We start from the raw sequence: 22,313 nt of genomic DNA on the forward strand, positions 1-22,313 counted from the left end.
AAATAAATATAATAAATGAAAGAAGAATATTTACAAAAATAAGGAAGACGGGTTTAGAAAGGATAGTATCATGAATTTATAAATGCTACTGCGTCAGAAAGTATGTAAAAACAAATGCACTCTGTGTTTTAATGCACTGTTTATTTTTTCTTGCCTACTGACAATGCCATTGGTTGAATAGCTCATGCCACTGCCATGAAAACAATATGTTTATGTTGTTGGTGCAATTTTTTCCTGCTTGATCAAAAAAGTGCATGCTTTGATATATGGAGATGAAAACAAATATTGTGGTATTTAAATGATCTCTCGTTTGTTGATCTTTTCTGTTGTACTTTTCCCCCATGTGATGCAAAGCAGCATTCCATTTTTTCCAAAGTAACAAGTTGGAGGAGGAGGAGGGGAGAGGAATAGAAAGATAGCGAGAAGCCGCTGGGAGTTTGAGGGAGAGCGTTGTTTATTCTCCGCTCTGGGGGAGCAAGAAAGAGCGTTAGTGGTAAGGAGGGAGCAGAAGAACAGCTCGTAGAAAGCTGGATGAGGATCACTGCAAATGGACACACACCCAAAGGACCCTCCTCCTGCCGATACGTGTTTTTGCGTGCACACACTGGCAGGCGCGCACACACACGCACTGCAACATTGAGCCATGTGCATTTAGGGGATGAAGCACACTTTGCTTTCACTTGGTCAGCCCTTGCATATACTCCCTCCTCCAGCTGTGCTCATCCTCTAATAACCGACACAGACCTCTCTTTTCTTTGCTTCACCTCTCTTTCTCGCTGTGCAGGGGTGGGGCTTTTGATGTCCAGTTCTGAAGGACTCAGGGAGTGATATGAGGGTTGGCGGGGGTGGGGGGAGGGGGTCAGGCCAACCCCAGACTGATATCAACAATGCACCAACGGCTCAACTACTGCCTGATATGAGAAATGGCTAACAGCTGAGACACTTAACAAGCTATGTTGAGGCTTCCCTTAGACAATGCTGGCTGGAAATCACTATCACACTTAATCCTTTTTCTCTGGCTGTCACTTTATGTGTCATATTTTCTTTATCCTGAGACAAAGCACTGATCTGATATATTTCGCCGAACACTGTTATACACTGATCGAGACAGATGTTCATTGCACAAACAAATACAGTATGATGATGTAAATGTGTAAAATACTCTGTTGCTGTTCTGATGTTGTTCCAATGTAACATACAGTATACAGTATATTTGTTGAAAAAAAAAAAAGAGATGGTTATCACAGACACATTGTACTTTGTGGATGCAAAATGTTTCATGCTTTCCATGCGGATACAGATGCTGTTTGTTAATTGTCTTCGGATATAATTATGGGCCAATACTGCTGTGACAGCTGTAGCCAATGTTGTATGTTCTTAAAGCACAGGGTTTAGTTGGAAAATAATAAATATAATAAAATATAGTGTGACAGTGCAGATATGCAAAAGATTGTAATGTTTTATATTAACCTTCATAAAATATTCAAATGAGTTTTTACTTTTCTAATAAAGTGGCACATTATAACATGTTTGTCTTTTGCCTTTAGTCTTATTACTTTGCACAAACTGGGCAGCACCACAGTATCAGTTATTATGGCTCTGAAGTAGCCTCACAGTAATAGCTGTAGCTTGCAATAAATGCAGCTTGCAATAAAATGTGTTTGTGTGAAATTAAGCAATAAACCAGAAATGTAGAGGTGCCTCTGTGGGCATTTTTTTTTTTTTTTTTTTGGATAGGTTACATAAAGAGGCAATCAGGTGCCTCCAAGAACGGAAATGGCAGTATATCTTTCAATGATAGCAGCTGTTTGATCTTGTTTATGAACTGTACATTTCCACCAAGCACTCCAGTTCTAGGTCGAGAAATTTGTTGTAAAAAGATATTACATAGTGTAGAGGCAGGAACAGTTTAGCAAATGAAATATTTTTTAGTATACTTCACTGTATTTTATATACATTGTGTGGACATTTGAACACCATGAAAAGTATAACCTTTGTTTTTTACATTAGCTATTATTTACCTCATGTAGTGCAGTATAAAAGCAAGGTGTCTGTTATGAGTGTATGATGTAATCAGTCAACATAATAAAGGGATCTCAACATGATAACAGATTCAAATCAGTCATAACTTTGTGATGGTTATGAAACTGAACCTTGCTTCAGAAACCTCAGTATTTACTGCAGGACTATGTTCTTGGATTGCATTATTTTGCACAGGGGTTCGTGTTATTGTGCCCAGACGCTATTCCGTTCATTTTGCATTATAACGACAGGAAATGAACAGCTTCCACTTGCCGACAAAGAAAGGGCTTTCTAACTTTTATGGGAGGACACAATCTCACCAAAGACGCTTCATTTCATCGACAATAATTTGCTCGTAAAATACGGTGAGTGCAAGTAAAACACAAGGCGCTAAATCGCCATTTGATTAGCGAAAACTAAAAATGCGCAGTTTGCCACAGAGGCCTGCAGACCGTTTCTCCTCTGCTGCTCTGCCTAGCTTGTCTCGCCGACCGGCTCTTCGTCGTACACAGACACCGGCCGGTAAACTGTAGGACACGCCCCCTCCCCTCTTCCACCCACATTACTTGGTTTAGAAAAAAAAATGATTGACGCAGAAAAACTAGCCAATCAGAGGCCGCATCACTGTGGACGCGTGCCAGAGTGTAATGTTTATGTACGCAGCGACCAATAGGAGTGAAGTGGAGGGGGCGTGGAATTCTTTTGGAGGAAAGAGGCAAAACAATCTTTTATCCTCCTGACCGGGCGGCTTTTTGGATATCCTGGGTAGTGGTGGTGGCGGCGGTGGTGGAAAACTTTACATGTAGACTAGAATAGAAGTTAAGACACAGACAACACCTATCAATCTCGCGACAATCCTGATAAATGTATCTAACTCCAACATTTTGCACTAAAATCTATAGAAAGCTGGTTTTCTTTCTTTAGTCTCCACTCACCCTCTCTGAATATGGATTCCAGATATATTTTGGAGAAGTCGTCGGTTGCGACAAGGGTCGGCGGTGCGGATTTTAACTGCCTGGCGGGCCGCTCCGTGCTCCGCGACACCCGTGTCCCCACGGTGGAGAAAAACGGTCCCATGCCGGCGTACACAAACGGGCACGTCCTCCTCAAATGTGTAATGGACGGCGGCTCAGCGGTGGAGGTTAAAGGCGAGAGAAGCTCTTCAAAAGGGAACGGACTTTCTCCGAGTGGTCGAATACCACACGACATGGAAAAAGTAAGTGGCGTTTACCCTTGTTAAGTGTTCGCCGGCAGTGAAGTGAACTGTACAGCCAAGTTACAGCACAGATAATATCAACATTGAGGTGTCATTACATTGGATAACGTTGAGTTTGACAGCTCTCGCGCGCCGTTATTACATTTTAACGGTTGCAGAATGCGCCCGTGAAGCTCTCACGAGACTGCAGTTGTATATTGTGTTTTGAGGACCACGGTCACAGCTCTTAACCCACTTTTTTAAAGTGTCAGTAGATTTCATCAGCTGCTGCTAACGCTTGTTTGTGAGTAATTACGTCGTATCAAAAACGCTTTAAATGGCGGCTCATCTTGTGTGCAAAGTTTACAGAAAAGGGGGGCAGGGACTTCAAACTACTGGCCACCCCTCTTCCCCCATAACTTTCGGGTGGAGCTACAGTGAGGGCTTCCTGACTGCACAGCACGGCCCGGCCTCCAGCACACCACTGAGCTAGTAATAATGCTTTTTAGTGGACATGTGATATGTTTCACTCTAACGCAGTAGTTATTTGTTGCATGTGTTTTTGCATTATATTCTCAGCGTTTCGTGGCCCACGTGTGTTTGTCTTTGCAGGGTCAGTAATTGAATCATGTCATGTACTAAATAATTGCACCCTCAAATCTGCATAGATGGCAAATTGCCACACCTACTTTTGAAACGGATCAGATAGCATTTTATTCAAATAAGTTGAGTGCATGACTGTGTCTGTTTATTTTAGCATGTGCAGTGTGATCATTAGGGTTAGGGCCAGCAGTTGAACATGAGCCAAAGCTTTATTGCAGGTTTTGGGAATTAACATTTGAATTGACATGTTTATTTTAGAGCTGCAGGTTTTTATTTATTAAAATGTATTTATTTATTTAAACAATTAGTCCATCAATCTTTCTAGTTTTTTTGTATGTCAGTAAAAACAAGCAAACAGGAAATTGCCATGGGCTCTTCAGAAATTGTGAATATTATTTTTTTTTCACAATTTTTAAAACATTTTATAGACAGGAAAAAAAATATTCTTAATGGTACTTAATGGGAAGTAATGGTACATTTTTCATGATCATGTTTCTCATTTAAGCCGTTTTCCCATTTTCATTTGGCTTTTAAAAGAGTTTTACATACAAAGAAAACATACAAGTCGATCAATCAGTCAGTCAATTAAAACAGAAGATGCTAGCTGTAACCTCAAGCGTCAAACTCACAAGTTATGTATTTATTTACAGTATCAAGTGTCAACAGTATTACTTTGTATTACTTTGGGAAATTCCTTTTTTTTGGTCTTGTATGAGACAAATATTTGAAGACTGTCGTGGATGAATTCCTGGTGTCTGTGATCAATCAAATTATAAACCTCTGGTTGAAAAACCATCAAGAAAGAGAACAATGGCTGACTTTAATGTGTTACTCATTCATTTTCTAGAGTGGTCTGGGGGACCAAAAAGACACCGGTTTCACTGGGGTCCTGAAGAGGGCCAGTCCTACTCACTGCCCAGGCATCAACGGGCAGTTGCCAGGCGTCCTCATGCACTTGGACATCAGGAACCCGGTGAAACAGGCAGAGCTGGTCAACAGCTTCAGGGCAGCACAAGGGCGGAACGCACCACCGACAGAGAGACAACCCCTGCCCTCCTCACACATACCTGTCCCCAGAAACAGGTATGGAGAGCCGATGACATCTACAGTCATGAAGCCCTGTTGTATCTTCATATTTAGTTTTCTTCATGGTGTTGCATGTTATGTGAAAGGTCCATCACTTTCAAGCAGTACACTCATTTGATGTGATTAAAACTTGGCATTTAAACATGAACTTTGGGGCAGATGTATAACAAACCCCAATGGATTCTGGAGGGCATTGTTATCAGACATATTTTTGTGTGTGTGTGACTATTTCTGTTCAGCCTCGTCCAGGAGCTAAATTGACACTGCATTTGTGGTGATAAAAATAATCCACAACTTTCATACTCAACTCCAAACCTGTGTTCCTTAACTGAGTCTTGACTAGAAGTGGAATTCACCCTCTGGCTACAACTGTACAGTGGTTTGGGCATGAATGGTGTGGGGGCGTACTGGTCAACTGACCACATGTTTGGTGTTCCATCCAGAATAGTTTCGAAATATGCCCTAAGAGAGCCAGAGCTGGAGCTGAGGGCCTGGATTGCCCAATCACTTGACAGAAGGAAAAGAGAGAGAAAGAATGAGATAAATTCAGTTTGTCGGCGTTGTTTACTGATAAATCAGTTAAATGCATTTGGGAAGTTTTTACTAATCAGGCGTCTCAGTGTCTTGCTTGGTTGTCTCTGCAGTACACTAGTGCAGTACAGTGCCATCCCCTTTAAGGCTCTTTTGAAAGGCCAGGCTAGAGGATATGTCAGTGTGACATGCTCACTGCGTATCAGACAGGAAGATGAGCTTTGTTGTGTGTTTTATTTGAAGTTACGTGCGCAGTCAGACACAGACAAATGATCATTTGTACTCATGGCAGTCTTTGATAGTCCTTACGGCCAATTAACATGCACATATAGACTGTTTCACAGAGAAGAAGCAGAAAATGCATCCAGGGACAAGCCTAGAGCACTGATAAGTGATTATGTAACAGTAAAGAGGACTGGGAGAGGCTGTAGGCGGCGCCTAAGCACTCTTTCCTTCATTTCACACAGCTATTGGTTACTGTCTTTATCTGTCAGATGGCACTTAGACATTAACAAAATGCCCGATGGCAGTACAGTACAGTCTAAAAAGTGAGCAGCTATTCATCAAATCTGCTTAAAAACATGATGGCTTTTTTCCTGAGCCTCTGCACAAACATTTTTAAACATTTTAGGATTATCACAAATTTGTGTCAGAGTTTAGTTCATCAATAAAACAGTTTTCAACCGCTGAGAGTGTGATTGATAGTAGGTGTGGTGTGTAGGGGTTTAAGCCACATGCTTACTTCTGTCTTTCCTTCTCTCATCATCACGTGAACTTCACGTGCCACTGGTCATGTATGATGTGAGGGAGTGTCTCTGGGGACCATGCAAGACTGAACATGCTTTTAAACCAGAGTGGTGCTGTGCCTACTTCTTTGTGAGTGAATGTTCGAGTGTGTATGCCCACTACAGACAAGTTCTCGGTCCTTCATCCAGGACTTAGCCAGATTTTAAACATCTCCACAGCATGTTGACAGCTATCTCAGCACACTGCTACCACAATAGCAAACTCTGAGTTGACGCTACACAGCCGCTGAAAGAGGTTGCGTAACGTTATATAACTGTGCGGTCATATTAGCCAGGCCTCTTTGTTGTTCCGTTGACCTTTTAGATTAACTCCATGTCTTTACCCTGCTCGAATTGGCTTTTGTTTTGCAGTTGGTGACAAGAGGCTCTCATCTCCTCTCTCACCATGAAACAAGCATCTGTCTTAACCATTTTCACATTTTGGTTTAATCCACTTTAGTGTTCAGTCTAGAGCTGGACTGATATATCATTCGGTCTATTTTATCACAGATATAAGTATTGCAGATATATTGCCTATAGTCTAATATGCTGTCAGATATGCGGCTGATATATAAATATCAGATTCCCAATTAATACAGTCTATTCGGTAAAATGATGGTTGCTTAAATTTTTATTAAGCTCATTGCAGGTCTGTATGTACATGTGGTATTCATCACAAATGCATACAAGCAGTTAGAAAATGTGCTGTGGATGTGATGTAAACCCACTAATACTAATTTGGTGAAAACAACAATTTCATCAAGTTACATAGTTGTGCTACACTCACTCACACTTTCTCAATGTCAGTGGCGAGTTTGTGCTTGACATCCCACTCTGTGTGTGCACATCTGTGTATGTGGGTGTGACCCATTGTGCATTTTCTGCACTCTGTGCCCAGCAAAACCATTTATATTTATTTGCTCCCCACCAGATTATGTAACGCTGCCATTGTGTTACAGGATTAAATCTGTTTAAATAGACCTTAGCTCCAAAGCTGTTGCTCACCTCTGTGTGTTTTACATTAACCACTGTATCAGTGGCGTATTGTTTCTCACATACAATGTAGCGTTTTCACACCTAGCCTTGTCATTTTGCAAATTCTGCAAAGTAGGTCAAAACCCTTTAGACAAGCCTGGGCAAAGATCGTGCAGAAACGAGGAGGAACCAATACATTCACTAGCTCACACATTCAAACCTACGCTGTTTATTTCAACACTCCCACCTGTCTTGTCAACCTTGTGTGTGCGTGTTTGTGTGTCTTGTCCTTGTTCTGTCTCTGGCTAATTCACCCACACCCTAAACCAGAGCTCGTTCTACCTGTCACTAGTCATCAGAGTGTGATCCAGTGCCCTGATAAAGGACTTGACCAGTTTGAATGAACAAGAAAAAGAGGTCTGACAAAATGAAGAGGGGAGGGGGCACTTTGTTTTGATGTGAATAGCTTTTCTTTCTTATCTGTCCTTGGTCAGTTACACTGTCACCACAGCAGAGTAACATGAATAGAAAACACTGAGCCCGCATAAACAAGACACACTCCCAAGACAGAGCAGCCTCACTGCAGTGAGGGGGGTCGGTGGTGGGGGGAAAGACAGCTCTGCTTTTCACATAATTACTGCCCAGTTGTTGGCTCTGTTCACTAAGAGTCACCGTGCGGGTTTAGGCTAGGCAGACAGGCAGGCTGGAGCAGAGTCCACCACCTCTCCATCCCCCTCCGACTACCCCACCACCAATCCTCTTCTTCTAAAGGAGACATTACAGCCGGTTGTTGAAGGTCAGGGGAACAGCTACCCACCCCCACTCTAGTCTGGGATGTCTAACCCACATCCAGACTGCTGACATGGCATCTCAAGTGGAGGAGCCGGCTGCTTCTCAGGTGTTTGTTTTCTTTTATATTTCCATATAAACCATGTTTGTTTGACTGTGTGTTTAGCGTATCAGGATTTAAAGCAACACCAGCCCTTTTCTCCCTTCCAGACCGCAAGAGGTTAAAGCTCTTGCACTGACACAGGCAGGGGTGAAAGGTTGTCCTCAATGAATGGAGTCATGCAAGGGAGGAGGGTCAGATCAGGACACGAGCAAGCATCTGGCACATCCGCTGGGTTAGCCTCAGGACCCTGGTTTTGTGCTGCGTAGACAGTTTAGAACCTCAGAAGGTTGTAACAGACAGGTCATCATGTAATGCTACAATTTTGTCCTGACTTACAGGTATATGGAGGAGTGAGGAGTTATTATGAAAGAAAAAGTGTTTTTATATAATCTGCCTTTTCAGGGTGCAGCTCTGCGGGTGGCTCTGAATCATTCATTCTTTAACTCTAATAAGAGCCTTCGGCTAATGGCTGAAATATGTGCTGTTTGTGTGTGTGTGTGTGAACATGTACAATGCCCTAACGAGACATTAATCATCCGCTGTTGTGCGGTGAAGAAGAGAAGCTAAATCAATTTCGTAAGTGAGGAGGAGAGTAGGAGGCATGAAGGAATGTTTTCTGCAAACAGTCTGCTCTGCTGCAAAAATACTGTCACGTAGACGAGGTTAGAAATGGCTCCAGAATATGAAGCATCAGTTATGCTTTACTTTAGAAATCTTTGTCTTGTTTAAGAGTGTGTATGTTGGTTGTGCACTGTACATCTGTCCTCCAGTGGGGCGCCTCAGGGACAGGAAGAAACAGAAACACTTATCAAGAGGGAAGGAAACTCTTGTTGCAGCTCTGGCACCGCTGCAGTAAAATGCTTTATCGCTTGCTCACCCACACTAATAGACGCTTACATAAGGCCTCCTGTTCTGCCTCAGTAGGACTTAGAGATACCACAGTCAACTGTCTTTCCTCTGTCTTCAATCAATCTTTCTGTCCTTCTACCCCCTTCCTCATACCAACCAGCAGCTGCTCTGCAGCTTTCCCCTCTGTCCACCAGCCTTTTCCACCTTTCTCATCTTTCATCATCACCCTCCCACGTTTCCCACCTTTCCCCTCTCTGCGTTTGAGTCACTGACAGGCTCATAAAAGTGCCTAAAAAGTTCATTACAGTGAAGTCGGAGTTTACTTTGCAGGTGCAGTTCATAAGGCTGTTTCAGTAGTGACACCGAGTCCCAACAGAAAAAACACTGATACTGTAGTATATGCAGTATAATACAAAATTGCGCCATGGTAACAAGGCTCTTTCTGAGATGTCACATTTTTTCTGCTTTGTAAACAGTCCCTGCCTTTCTTTTTTCTCTCTTCCATACATCCTTTATCCATTTCTCGTGGCCTTTTGCCCTCTGCCCCTTTGTCTGAAGGCTAAATCCTACTCAAATCCAGAGGAGATGAAGCCCCCTCTAACAACACAATTCTCTCTGCCAGCTAAGATTTTGACATACTCCTATAGAAAACAATGTCAGTTCAAATCCATCTATGTATTTAAACACCCATAAACACAGGTCTTAGCCCTGTATGTGACATATTTTCATTTTTACTACTTTTCAGTGACTGTATCCATTCATAAGGTAGGAAAATGATAGCATACTCATCACTGGAATGTTCACAATGTTTCTGTTGGCGCTGAAATCGCAGATCCACAGACATTATAATCACAAGCCAAGGGTTGATTTTGGTTAGCAATATTTCTTCAGTGTGTTTCAAAGCTTCTTTTTCTTCAAATCACATGGACTGATCCGATGATGTGATTATCCGTTCAAACTGTAGATTACAATGATAAAATTAATCTTTATTTCCTCTCACTGTGGCAGATTAATCGGCACAACACAGTAGGTAAATTTTCTGAATGTACTCTGTAACGCTCCAGTGAATACGCAGATTGTCCCAAAACCAGATCCTTGGTGGTGGAGAGTAAGACTTTTAAAGTTAAAATGTTCTGTAAGCTCTTAGTTTCATGGGTTTCGCTCTCTCCTGCTCTCAATCACTTATAAATATCCTCACATACAAACACACACACACACGCACATGGTCTTGCGCAACTCTAACATAAGTCATCCCAGTCTGCCGATGACAAGCAGTGAAATTCAGCCCAGACTCCAAACAGAGAGAAGTCTGAGAAACGTCTAACACTTTGTACTGCGCAGAGCCGAATGGCCTACATCTGCTTTAATGCTGGTGCTTTTTCATTAGTGCTCAGCATGTCGTTGAATATACTCTCGTCTTTCTCTGATAGGAAACCAATTTTAGTTTTCTTTCTCTGTCAGGAAATATCTGAAATACATTTCTCATTCTGGCTGCTTTTTCCTATAAATATTTAGCTATTGTTTAGTTTTTTGTAGTTTATATGTTTACATTTTCAAACATGACAACAATCTCTCTCTTTTCCTGTGCCAGTAACCCATGAAAGATCAAGGCCACCCTCACCTAACTGCAGCAGCATGTAGGAGATGGAAAATGCAGTGCTGGCTGAGGTTTCCGACTACATCCCGTGTAACGTCAGATGTCCACGATCTCACTTATAATTAAAGGATTATCGACAGCCCTGTCTTTTGGTTTAGTTGTGGAAGAGAGCTGTACTGAACCTCTGGAATTCCAATTGATTTTGTGTTGACACAGTTAAGTAATGTGAGCATTGACCTTTAAAAATGCACAGGCCTGCAAGGGATTGGGTAAATCAAAACGTGAAAAGCACTGCATAGATTGGACAGCTGCTGTACTCCATTCAAATACATTTCAAAGAGTCAGCTTGAATAAACAATTTTAAACAGCGGTGCCACACCCAGGCTGCAAGAACCAGTGGGCCCAGTTCCTCATGACCTCCCAGAAACCCCCTATTCTTTGTGTGTTCTCAAGTGTGTGTGTGTGTGTGTGTGTGTGTGTGTGTGTGTGTGTGTGTGTGTGTGTGTGTGTGTGTGTGTGTGTGTGTGTGTGTGTGTGTGTGTGTGTGTGTGTGTGTGTGTGTGTGTGTGTATAGACACGCACGTCTTTAACAATAGAGCTGTGTGTTCCTGGATAATGACTTCTCCTCGTACCCTCAAACGATGGTGCTGGGGGACAAGACGATCGATCAAGTTGTGCGTTTTCCTTTTTCCGCCGTAGTTTTCCTTTTCCCCCCTCACATAAAGCATGCAAACACTTTCATTTTGCACCCACGGTGAGGTAGTCAGGTTTCATTTAACACAAATATGCCAGTAACGCTGCACTCCTGTCACCTCCTGGGTGTTGTATCATGCATCATAGTATTTGTCCTGCCGAGTCAGCCGGCAGTATTTACACATAATGTCGACATGTCGTACATCCACAGTTGCATACTCAAAGTTATGTGTACGTCTGTATCTGATGTTCATGAGCCCTCTTTGTGGAGTAATACAGAGAGAAAGGGAGAGAGGGAGGAGGGGGCGAGGTTGACAGCTTCTTGCTCTGTGTGCACAATGTTTGTTTTTTCACCCATTAGCTTGGGATCTGTGGTCTCCCTGTAGCTATAAACTTGTTTATAACGATAAAGATAGATTTTTCACAGAAGTTCTCTCTTTTGGTTAGCTAAACCTCACCAATCCTGTTGTTTTGTATCTATATGGGTTACCCACAGGTCCTTAAAAAAGACTGAAGAGAGAAGTTGAATTTTTCACCGTCTAAAATTGTGGAAAGGTGTTTAAAGGTGTTTTAGGCAAGAGGGATTTTTTTGAGCCCAGTAGTCTCTTTAAACGGGAGCAGTCACACACCCCTGGACTCCTTTGACTGCTGCCAAGATAACGTGGAGATTTCCGGCCTGGGGGGAGGTAGAAAGTATCCCTGCTTAATCTTAGTGGTGGTGGCTTCCAGCACCAACATGCCAATGCACAAAGCATTGAGTGTACGAGGCTGTCCAGTTAGGTGCAGAGCAGAGCCCCGATCGCTGCCCACATAACCTCAGAAAGTCTTGTTGCTGTTCCGGGGCATTGGAATACTGAGAGATTTTCACAATGTGGTAATTCTCACTCTTTTCTGATCGGCTGCATTTCCACCCACGCTTGTTTTCCACCCACAGTTGGAAATGTGTGTGTATATATTTTTTCTTCTTAGGTTGATATACAATAGACATTGGTGTAGCCCCTTAAGCCTGACATATTTCATGAGGTTTGTGTTGTTTTGATTTATGCACAGGGCAAGTCTCTTGTCTAACAGCATTTGCTTTTCCTCTCTCCTGTCCGATCTGCCCCAATCCGGTTTGGACCAAGAATCAACACCGTGGTCACAATATATATACTAGCCTGTGTTTACACTGTGTTTTGTTCACCCTAATTACACCACGAGGAAATGACAGCAACGGCAGGAGAGAGAGAGAGAGAGAGAGAGAGAGAGAGAGAGAGGGCACAAGATAATACCAGTAAATGAAACAATTTTGACAGTCACGTCCTTCAAATTATTACAGCTGGTGCAGCATTAAGATATCAGAGCATGTTGTCTTCCTTTCAGAAGAATCCATTTGCTGCCCGTTCCACAGCCTTTGCCTGATCTGCATTGTCCACTCACACTAGTGTCTTTATATCAATTCATCAATTTCTGCTCTGCTTGCTCTCGGTCATGTGACATCCACAGGAAGACATGAAGAAATCCCTCATAACATATTGACAAGATCTTATCGTGCATTTCTTTTTGCTTGCGGCCTTATTTTAGGTCAGCTGCACCCCCCGCTTCTTAAAAAATAACCATTGAAATATTAACATATGGCACGCGTTATACTATTGCAGGAAATATAAACAAGATGCTAGTAGAAATAAATGGGCTGTAATTGAGCGACAACAATATTATTCTTTAAAGCTGTCAGATTAAAGAAAGGGAGAGAAAGAGAGAAAAGGGGAAGTGAAACAGGGAAAAATAAAAGCCATCTCTGTACCTATAAGAGCATAAAGGGACCAGGAAGTGTTAAACATTTTATTGGCATGCTGAGCAGCTGTTTCTGTCTCCGGTTTCACTTCAGCTCTCCTTAATGGGATGTGTGTGGGGGGGGGGGGGGGTCATGTCAGCCTCCTTACATTTGACCAGATGCACCGACGCACTGAAGGTGCCAAGTACGTGCAGGTCTGCATGTCTTATGTGGGTGAACGAATGAGGTGGAGTGGCTCATTGGTATTTCTGAAGCTGGATCTCTTCTAAGCCTCCGAGGCCTCACTAGCTTAACACGAGGCTCCTGACCACTGTCCAAACAGTATTACCCAGTCTTTAAACCTGCCTAACTACTATATAGGGATGGGTACCAAAACCTGGTATTAAACAGGTCCCTGGTTCAAATGATTAAAGACAGTAGTATTTATAAGCTCAGACATTACTGGTCCTGCTCTTGGTGTTGGAGACAATAAGAAAATAAAAAGAATAATTATGTTGTTAGTGGGGCATTCGACACTTTGCAGCACCAAGTTTGACAGTTCGTTTGATGAGCTTTGGAACTGCAGTTGACAAATCAATCTCAACTTAAGGTTACCCATTTGTTCCGGAGCTTTTGAACATATCACAAGATCCTCATCAGCAGATTGAATTTGCTGAGGAACCTGTAGATATTCAACTCCTGCCAAGTCATGCATTTGCATAACATTCCTAAGTCAGCAATCTTAAGATTTTGCAGTAGTCAGTATTCTGAATCTCTCTGTGTTTTTGGCTGTGTGTGTCTGACAGTGAAGAGTCTTGGCTGTAGAGAGGCCTGACTGTTCGGCAGAAAAACACTTCAGTCTCACAAGGCATGACTTTCCCTGGTCCAGGGCTGCTAGCTGTGTCTGGCAAGCTCTCCCATCTGTCTGTTTGTCTGTTCAGGAGCCCTAGTCTGGCAGTTGCCCGGCTTTGGCCTTTTTAGAAAATGCACAGTTCTCACAGGGAGAGCGGCCAGTTGCATCCAACCAGTCATTTTCATTCCATTTTGTGAAACTCAGCCGTCATATTTCAACATATTTGTAAACGCTAAAAAAAGCTAGCAGTCTGGTCCAGAGTCAGGGAGTAATATCCTCTCAGATGTCTCATAGCGGAGCAGCTCTCTGTCTCTCCACAGCTGACTGTAGGTAGATGCTTGGGTTTATCATCATCCCTCCCGTGTTTCCACCATGTGCTCTAATTGCCTCCATTCATCTTATTAACTATCCCATTGCTGGCATTGCAGGGTGATAGAGGGGCCGTTTTCCTTTCCTTATTCCCAATAGCGTCACAGCTTCCTCCTGTAGGATATTGAAATGCTAGTAATTTGTAGAAAGGTGAATGGCTTTTGTAGGCACAGAGCCAGAGGATCCACCGGGAGACGTACATTTTTAAAGATCTGGTTTATGGCTTTTTTTTTTTTTGTTAATATTATCTCTTATTTATTTATTTATTTAGTTATTTTTGCTGTCTTTGTCAGCATCCAGCACAGGCCGACAGGGCCAGCGGGAGCAGGGAGTCACTTAAGGATTGGGGCCACATTGTGAAATTAAAGGCACACTCACTACAACCATGAAAATATGAAACACAAGAATAGAACCTGCTATCAAACCCCGTATCAAATTGATTTTTTTTTTTTTTTTTTTTTTTTTTTTTTCCAGTGACAGTGGCTCCGGCTGTCGCCACCTTGCCATGCCAATGATTATGCATTATTTTAAGGATTTGTTTTTTTTACTAGGCTGTAAACATGTTTATTCCTGCTGTAAAGTTGAGAATTGTAATATGGAGGTCTTCACTTTTCAGCCTGCTTGAAATGGTTAATACCAAAATGCAAAGCAATAATACCTAGCTTTAATTTAGGAGGAATACATCTACTGGGAAAGATGTTTAAAATATGAGTACTGTGTTTTGAAATGCTTCCTAACATTAAGCAGAGATGCTCTTACGGCATAATAAACTCAACAGGACCAAGAAGCACACACTGTTTACTACGCTCACTTTTAAATGCCTGCCTCAAATTCCTTTTATTATCCAGTTAAAGTGCATCACTTCAACAGCCTGCTCTTGGTTTGGTAAAGAAGTGTTGTAGAAAATGGACATTTAATCTCACCACAGCCTGTGTGTCAAGTGCATCAACTGTATTGACTGGTGATAATACAAAAACACTCTTACTTAAGTGTTTTCCGTAAGCTGTGGAGACTCAAATGGCATAGTTGAAATGGCCTGATATAAACTAAAGGTTACAAACTGGATTTATACTGGAGATATTGTGGGCATGTGATCAGTACATCAGACCTTTGAGACACTAAGCTGCTCGATGGACAGATCAGTTTTTGCTTACAGCTTGTGATGGGGAAGCTCAGGCATCATGTATTTAAGTTGAAGTGTTGGTGCTTTATTCGCACTCATTTTACCCTCTTTGTTTTATTCTGCATTTTTCTTTGTGCACGTGGAGGCAGATAAAACCGACATCCAGCCTTCCACTGAAGCCCTATTTGTTTCATTTATTCAGTTCAGATGTTTTCACTGTTTATCTTGACACAGTTTACTGCGGCAGAATTATATGCATTAGAGGCATGGATGAGCACTTGCTCCTCTCTCTCTATTACTAGTACACAAGAAAACATAAGTCATGAATACTTGTATTCACTTTTGGCACTTCATGTTTGTTTGTTTGAGAAGATTCAGCTCATTCACATGCCTCATCACACTCCCTCAAAGTCTGCAGCCATTCTTCCACTAACTGCCCTTTTTTCTGTTTTAAGCGCTTTCTTCTTTTGAGCTCACTTTCCCTTTCTAGAAAAAGATACCAATCAGTTTATTTGACTGGCTGAAGTCTTTGTCTGCCTGACGCTACCCTGCAGATATTTGGCGTCATGGGAGTAAGCAGGGCAGAGTGGCTGTGGACCAGCATTGGTTTGCTTTTTCAAAAACACAGGAAACCAGGCAAAGGCCTGCTCTGGCTTGTGATGGCAGAAGGGCAAATCTCAAGAGCAGACGAGAGGGGGAGTGGGAAGTGAAGAATGAGGAACAAAATAAGAGTATGAGTGCTGCAGATAGAGAACTGACCGCTCTGTTAAGGGCTCCCCGCCATATTAATCTGTGTTCCAAGTTTCAAGACATGTTCTGTTTACCTTGGTTTCAGTCAGTCTTCTGTTTTAGCTCAGAATTTTATATCAAAGTCTGTGTTGTGACTTCGTCCCCATCTGTTGTTTAAGTCAGAGGGAACAGACTCAGTCGATGACATGCTGATTGAACTTTTCTTACTTGATTCGATCTGGTTTCCCTCAACGTCCACAGAACTAACAGACGGCTCAGTTGTAAGGCTCAGGACATGCCTTTGTTATTCTGGAGGATCAAAACTTTCATTGTACCCCAGAGTGGTTTGGATTATTTAGATGATGAAAATATGATTTGAACAGATGTCAGACAGAATGAATTAATAAAATAAAAACCAACCACCACTTGTGGCTCCCTACATCAACTCGTGACTCAAATGAAAAATGGCAACCGTTTTGATAAGGAAGCAGTGTTTTCAGACAGAATGGCCGATCTTGTTTGTCTCTACTAGTAGAAGAGGGGTGAAAAATCTACTCAGGAGAGACTGCTCTGCATCCCTCAGCAACAACGTTGTTATTGGAGGGGACTGACAGAAGTTGTAAGAGAAGTTGCTATAGCTACGAGTTAATCTTGTTGTGTAGCCTGAAGTGACAGCAGGGCAATAAAGGTATCGCTAGTCGCTAGCCGGTTTGCTGAGACATGTACATTAGGGTTGCTGTGTATTAGCATGTTTCAAAGTGAAATGCAGTGAATGGTCCGTGATTTTATTTGACATATTGCCACCTATTTTAATTGTGCAACCAATATTTTAAGGATTTAATGTGTTAAAGCAGAAGTAGGAGAAAAGGGGAAGTCAGGCCTAAGCTAACAGATGCAACTTATCAAAGACTTGTTGAAGGATTTTATGGGGTAAAGCCAAGAGAAGTCTGTGTGCTGTCCATTATCTGATTTATACTACTGAACATCCCATGTTTAAACTGTGTTTGCCAGCACCAGACAGTGTGAGGCTCAAATTGAAAATATAATGAGCCTCAATATCCCCATGGATAGCTGTATCCACAAGATGTTGGCATGGCATGTACGGCCGGTAGTGCGTCATGATCGACTCCGTCGTCAGCCATTTAATTGCTTGTGCTGTCTCAACATTTTCTGTCTGAGGCGTTTCAAGCGCAGCTGTGATCTTGTAGGGGGGTGTCCGTACAGGTTGCTGCACAGGGGACAACCCCTTTCACTGACGTCTAACTTGCAAATTATTTGTTAAAGTGCAATATGTTTATATAATCTTGTCTGTGTAGTTGATGACATATTGTGCGTGGGGAATCAGACAACACAGAGGGAATCATGCCTTTTGCTCCGTGTCTATCCTCTATTATTTTGCCAGAACAAAGCTATCTGTTGTTTGTGCCTGGCCCCAAGGCTACAGATTGCATTCGAGGATCAAGAGACAGACAGAGAGGGCTTTTTGTGCCTGGACTGAATACCCATTACATTCACAGCCCACATTAAAGAGACACGGCTCCTGTCTAACAGCCTCTCCCTCTCCAGGGGGTTCAGCACTTGGGGACTTACATAAGGGAAAACATGTGTATGGACTGCGCCGTAATGGGTGAATTACGAAGACACTTACACATATTTTTCTATCTGTTTACTGTATTTGTATTCATTGTGTATTTACAATATGTGCTACATTGTACAAAGATTTTTATAGAAAAGCAGAACAAGAAAAATAGATAGGGTAAGTGATCAGGAGAGAGACAGGGGATCACGGCTGTAAACGGGGGGCACCAGGCTTGTGTTTTGCTGGGGGCTAGACGGTTTGCTGCCAATCACGACCATCTGCCTGCACAGCGACCAAGGAGGTGAGATCGGGAGAGAGGAACGAAGGACATTACGTAATACAGTTGAGGCAGGATGATGGGGGGTGGAGGGGCTGCAGGACGGAGAGCAGTGGGCGTTCTATTTATAGTGGGTATGGATGGGGCAGCTGTCGGGGCTGCACAGCGGGCGGACAATCATCAACACCAGCCCGATCAGTTCCTGTAGCCTCAGTTGTCACAACGTTGCCTCATTATACAGGATATGCCAGTTTGACTACATCATACCATCCCCTGCACTGTTCTTTACTTTATGCGTGGGCATTGATAAGTCTCATTTTCAAAGCCTTCATTTACATATTTGTCGATGAGTTTTTTATGCTTTACATAAACAGTGCCTAATCTGAATGGTCTTTAGATCCAGGATCAGGATCCCTTGTGTCTAATACAAGCTGTAAATAAAAAGGAGAAAGGGATGCATATCAGAGCATGTGACAGAAAAATGGTTAACAATGGCGCTTGTGGTTTTTATGCTTCCCGTCACTTTCTCTGTCATCCTCCCTCACATTCTCTCCTTCTGACTGTGCGTGAGGATGAGTGATACGAACATATGTTTTGTAAGTTGAGCAAACGAAAAGCTAAGAAAAAGTCTCATGACATGGAAACATTACTCCTATTTTTGGTGTGCATATCTCTGCCGCTGTGTGTATTTGCATTTGTTTGTGTTCGAAAGAGATGAAAAGAGACATGGACGGAGACAAAAAGCAATCAGCGTCCATGTGCGTTGAATGTGTGTCCTATCACCACTCAAACAGAGTGGTGTTTGAAAGTTGGACTTGTTTCCATGTGTTTGCTTGACAGTGTTTTTCAACTCTTCAACTGTGAAGGTCATACACCAGTCTCAATGCCAATCTGAGGCACATGCAGCTGCTTTGGATATAAAGAAGCCAGGTGCACAGTACGTACAGAGACGCACAAACACAGCCCAATGCCCATTTTGGGAATCATGTCGATCACATGATCGCACTGAATGAGTAAGTGCTATTTAAAGTGACCATCACTGAGGCTGAGAGGGAGATCAGAGCGTATTGTTGGCAATTTACAAACCAGTGAAAATTAGACCCACTGTACTGAACAGCTTTGTATCAGCCTGATATAAAATGGATAAGTCTTACAGTCAACTCAAAACAATGAGATCTGCTAATACTGCCCAGCCCCTTCCACTCTCTTCCTCTTTTCACTTGACCTCCTAAAACTGGTTTCTTCCAAGCAGTCTGTATTACACATAGTATTTTTTTCCTGGTGAACAAGATAGACCTCTAGTGCGTTGTCCTGGGCTTAAAGTGATATTGATCTTTTGAGAATCACCTGCTGTACATGTCAATGTGGAGAGCCGCTTTAGAATGTTCATAGTTTGCTCTGTCACAGATGGCCAAAGCTGTGAGTAAGAGGGGGGTTATGGGAAGTCATGTTCTGGTAAACTGAGTCTTGTCTGTGCCAAACAGGTGGGATACACATGCAGGGAGGGAGGGAGAGTGATTAGATTAGGTTAGGCAGAGAAACCAAGATAAGAAATACACCATAGGAAGTTCAATACACCACTGATAAACACAGCTTTTTAGCTGTGTGTGCACTATGCCCTTCTAGTTGCTTTGCAAAGTTGTCGTGTGTGTTTTTGTGGCCGTTGGCCTGGACCTAAAGTGGGCTTGTTCTGTGCAATATGCAGTATTAACCAGGCAGGTCCTGGGGATATCTGCTGGCCTGGTAACTGGAGCAGAGATGCTGTGTTAAATATAGAGGCAAGGCCCAGTCATCTCCCCGACAACAGCAGAAAGCCCACTACAGTACTGGATGGGGGTGGTGGGTGGTGGGGGTGCCAAACAGCAACATGGCAGCATCGTATCACCATTTGCAGTATCAAAGTCCAACTGTCCTCTAAGGCCCTGGTGTGGAAATCTACTGTGTTGGGAATTTTATTCCATGTGTGTCCAACTAATCAAAAGTTCATCGTGATCGTCATCCCACAAAAATACTCACTGTGAACCTGGACTCATGATTATTACTCTACAAAGCTTCCCGTATTCACACATTGCACACAACACACAGATACACACATGCTTTTACATACGTTACTTTCCCCCTTTCTGCACTCAGGCTTGTTGTTGCTACTTGTGCCTTGGCTCAAAGCGGTAGTCTCTCTCTTCCCTCTTTCCCTCTCTGTATGTGCCTGGGCCTGGCTTGTTGACTTTAGCCGGCCCATGTGTTGTGCTGCTGCCAGAGGGGATGATTCCTGGCTCAGCCAAGGCAAGAAACAGTTGAGGGTGGAAGGAGGGTAAGAGGGTGTGTGTGCTGGTGTGAGAGAGCGAGTGTATGGTTTTGTTTGTGCACGTTCTGCCAAATGCTCCAACCAGAGGCATCCACTTAAGCATAGACTACACACACACATATGCAGGTACAGTAAAAGGGGCTTAGACTTTCCCAATTCAGGCATAGTATCTGTATCATAAAACACATGTTTGTCAGTGACAGGGCTTGTAAATCTGACATCTCAGAGTATGAATGGTATCACTACACTACATAAAAAACCTCAGCAACCACACAGTCTGTTTATGTGTCTACACATTCATCTGCATATGTGGGGGAGGACTGTTATGTTTATCATGTCATCATTAAATTTACTGCACTCCATAAATGCACCATGGTTGGACTGAAAGACTCTTGTAAACATCCAAATTTGGGGAGTCAAAAACCAAAAAACCCCAAAGTTCCCATCCCCCCAGATACACATACATATACCACGCACACACACAGGCCAACTTTGTCGACAGCCATCTCTGCTCTCCAATCAAGTCTTTCTGGGCACTAAATAAAGGCATCCCCAGTTTAACTCACTCCAAAATAAAGCCTCTCCTAAGAAGATGCAGACAGATTTACTGTTGCATCAGGGCAGTCGTCCTCCACTCCCACCAAGTTTAACGGCTCCATCGTCCTTTCACACACAGATGAGAAGTTATAGAGAGAGTAGCAGACCGTGTCATTTAGAGTATCTGCAAGCGCTGTGCTCGTCAGAGCAAAGCGATGAATAGGAACGGCGGGGCTGTTATCTGTTCGAGCTGGGTTTGTGATGGCACAATGTGGCAGGCATCTGCTTCTAACTTGGTGTAAACATTGATATCAAAGTCAGTCTGATAGCAACAGTAGATTAGCTTCACTGCTGTCAGCCTGAGGAAGAGTCAATCGGCAGTTGGCCCCCCGAGAAAGGGTGCTCATAACACGACATTAGCGTTGTTTATTGCCTAACACATGCACCCACAGACACACAGCAACACTCGCAACAGATGCGATGAAACTGCGGTAAAGTATTACGATTCTGCCGGGAAGCAGAGGAAGGAAAAAGCTCTATGTCAGGAAATCAGAGTGGGTTTTGGGGGTTGGGGATATTAATGGGGTCTGGTGTGTGTTGGTATTCCTTGTGAGTGTGTGCGTGCCTGTGTGTGTGTGTGTGTGTGTGTGTGTGTGTGTGTGTGTGTGTGTGTGTGTGTGTGTGTGTGTGTGTGTGTGTGTGTGTATCAAAGTTTGAATTAGCTCTGGAATCAACTAACAGGCTGTCCTTTTTTTTCTTGTCTGATTCACTAACAGGCAGACAGTATGCCGCTTTTCCACACCATACGCAGGCAAAATTGGACTTTACCAGGACTCCAAACTCACGTATTGTGGGATTGAAAGCACAGTTTCTTTAACCCTCACAGTCAAGCGAACATGTTGTCCGTGTTGGCGACAAAATAAGAAAAACAGCGCAGAAATGTTATTAAGAAAAAGACAGAGGCCCGTAAATCAAAAGCGTGTCCCTGGTTGGCCCTGTTTAGTGCTAATGACTGAAACAGGACACAGCTAATCTTGTTATCTCTTTATCTCTCGTCCAGACTGTGTGTGTGTCTTTGTGTGTGTATGTGTGTGTGTCTGTTTATGCGAGTGTATGTGTGTGTTGTGCATATGTGTGTTACCCGCCTCTCCTCTGGCTAGGTCTCTTGTTTTAGCTGTTGTGTGGATATTATTCTTTGCATACTGCTATTTTCTTTATGTTGGTATTTTCTAATTACATGCAAGTGTTTTGCCAACTGCCTGCATTCTATTCAGAGCAAACAAATATTCACGCACACTCACGATGTTGAAAAGTAAAACCAGCATCTTTTGTGTGAACATCGCCTTGCAGTGCTCAGACCGTCTCTGAGTGATTCCTTCATATCTGGTACATTCCTCTGCGATCTGTTTGCTCCCCAACCAACACATTCTCATCAGCGTGGGAGCTGAGACACTTTCCAAACTTTTTCTGTCTCTGAAATGTTTCAAAGTTTTGTTGCCACTTCTAAGTGTGTGTGTGTGTGTGTGTGTGTGTGTGTGTGTGTGTGTGTGTAAGCAGGTG

General features: G+C 42.9%; 1 protein-coding gene across 3 annotated transcripts in view; it reads left to right on the forward strand.

Annotated features, from left to right (window-relative positions):
* Positions 1 to 2,752: 2,752 nt before the first annotated feature.
* Positions 2,753 to 22,313, forward strand: part of slc2a4rg (SLC2A4 regulator) — a 31,852-nt gene continuing 12,291 nt past the window's right edge. For 2 of the 3 annotated variants that reach the window (XM_070968147.1, XM_070968149.1), the window contains exons 1-2: positions 2,753 to 3,238; positions 4,668 to 4,903. In XM_070968147.1, the coding sequence (XP_070824248.1) occupies positions 2,969 to 3,238; positions 4,668 to 4,903 (506 nt within the window). In that variant the 5' untranslated portion in view covers positions 2,753 to 2,968. The remainder of the gene's footprint in view (positions 3,239 to 4,667; positions 4,904 to 22,313) is intronic. The other variant, XM_070968148.1, reaches the window with a different exon arrangement.

This window comes from Chaetodon trifascialis, chromosome 8, assembly GCF_039877785.1.
Source record: "Chaetodon trifascialis isolate fChaTrf1 chromosome 8, fChaTrf1.hap1, whole genome shotgun sequence".
Taxonomy (NCBI): domain Eukaryota; kingdom Metazoa; phylum Chordata; class Actinopteri; order Chaetodontiformes; family Chaetodontidae; genus Chaetodon; species Chaetodon trifascialis.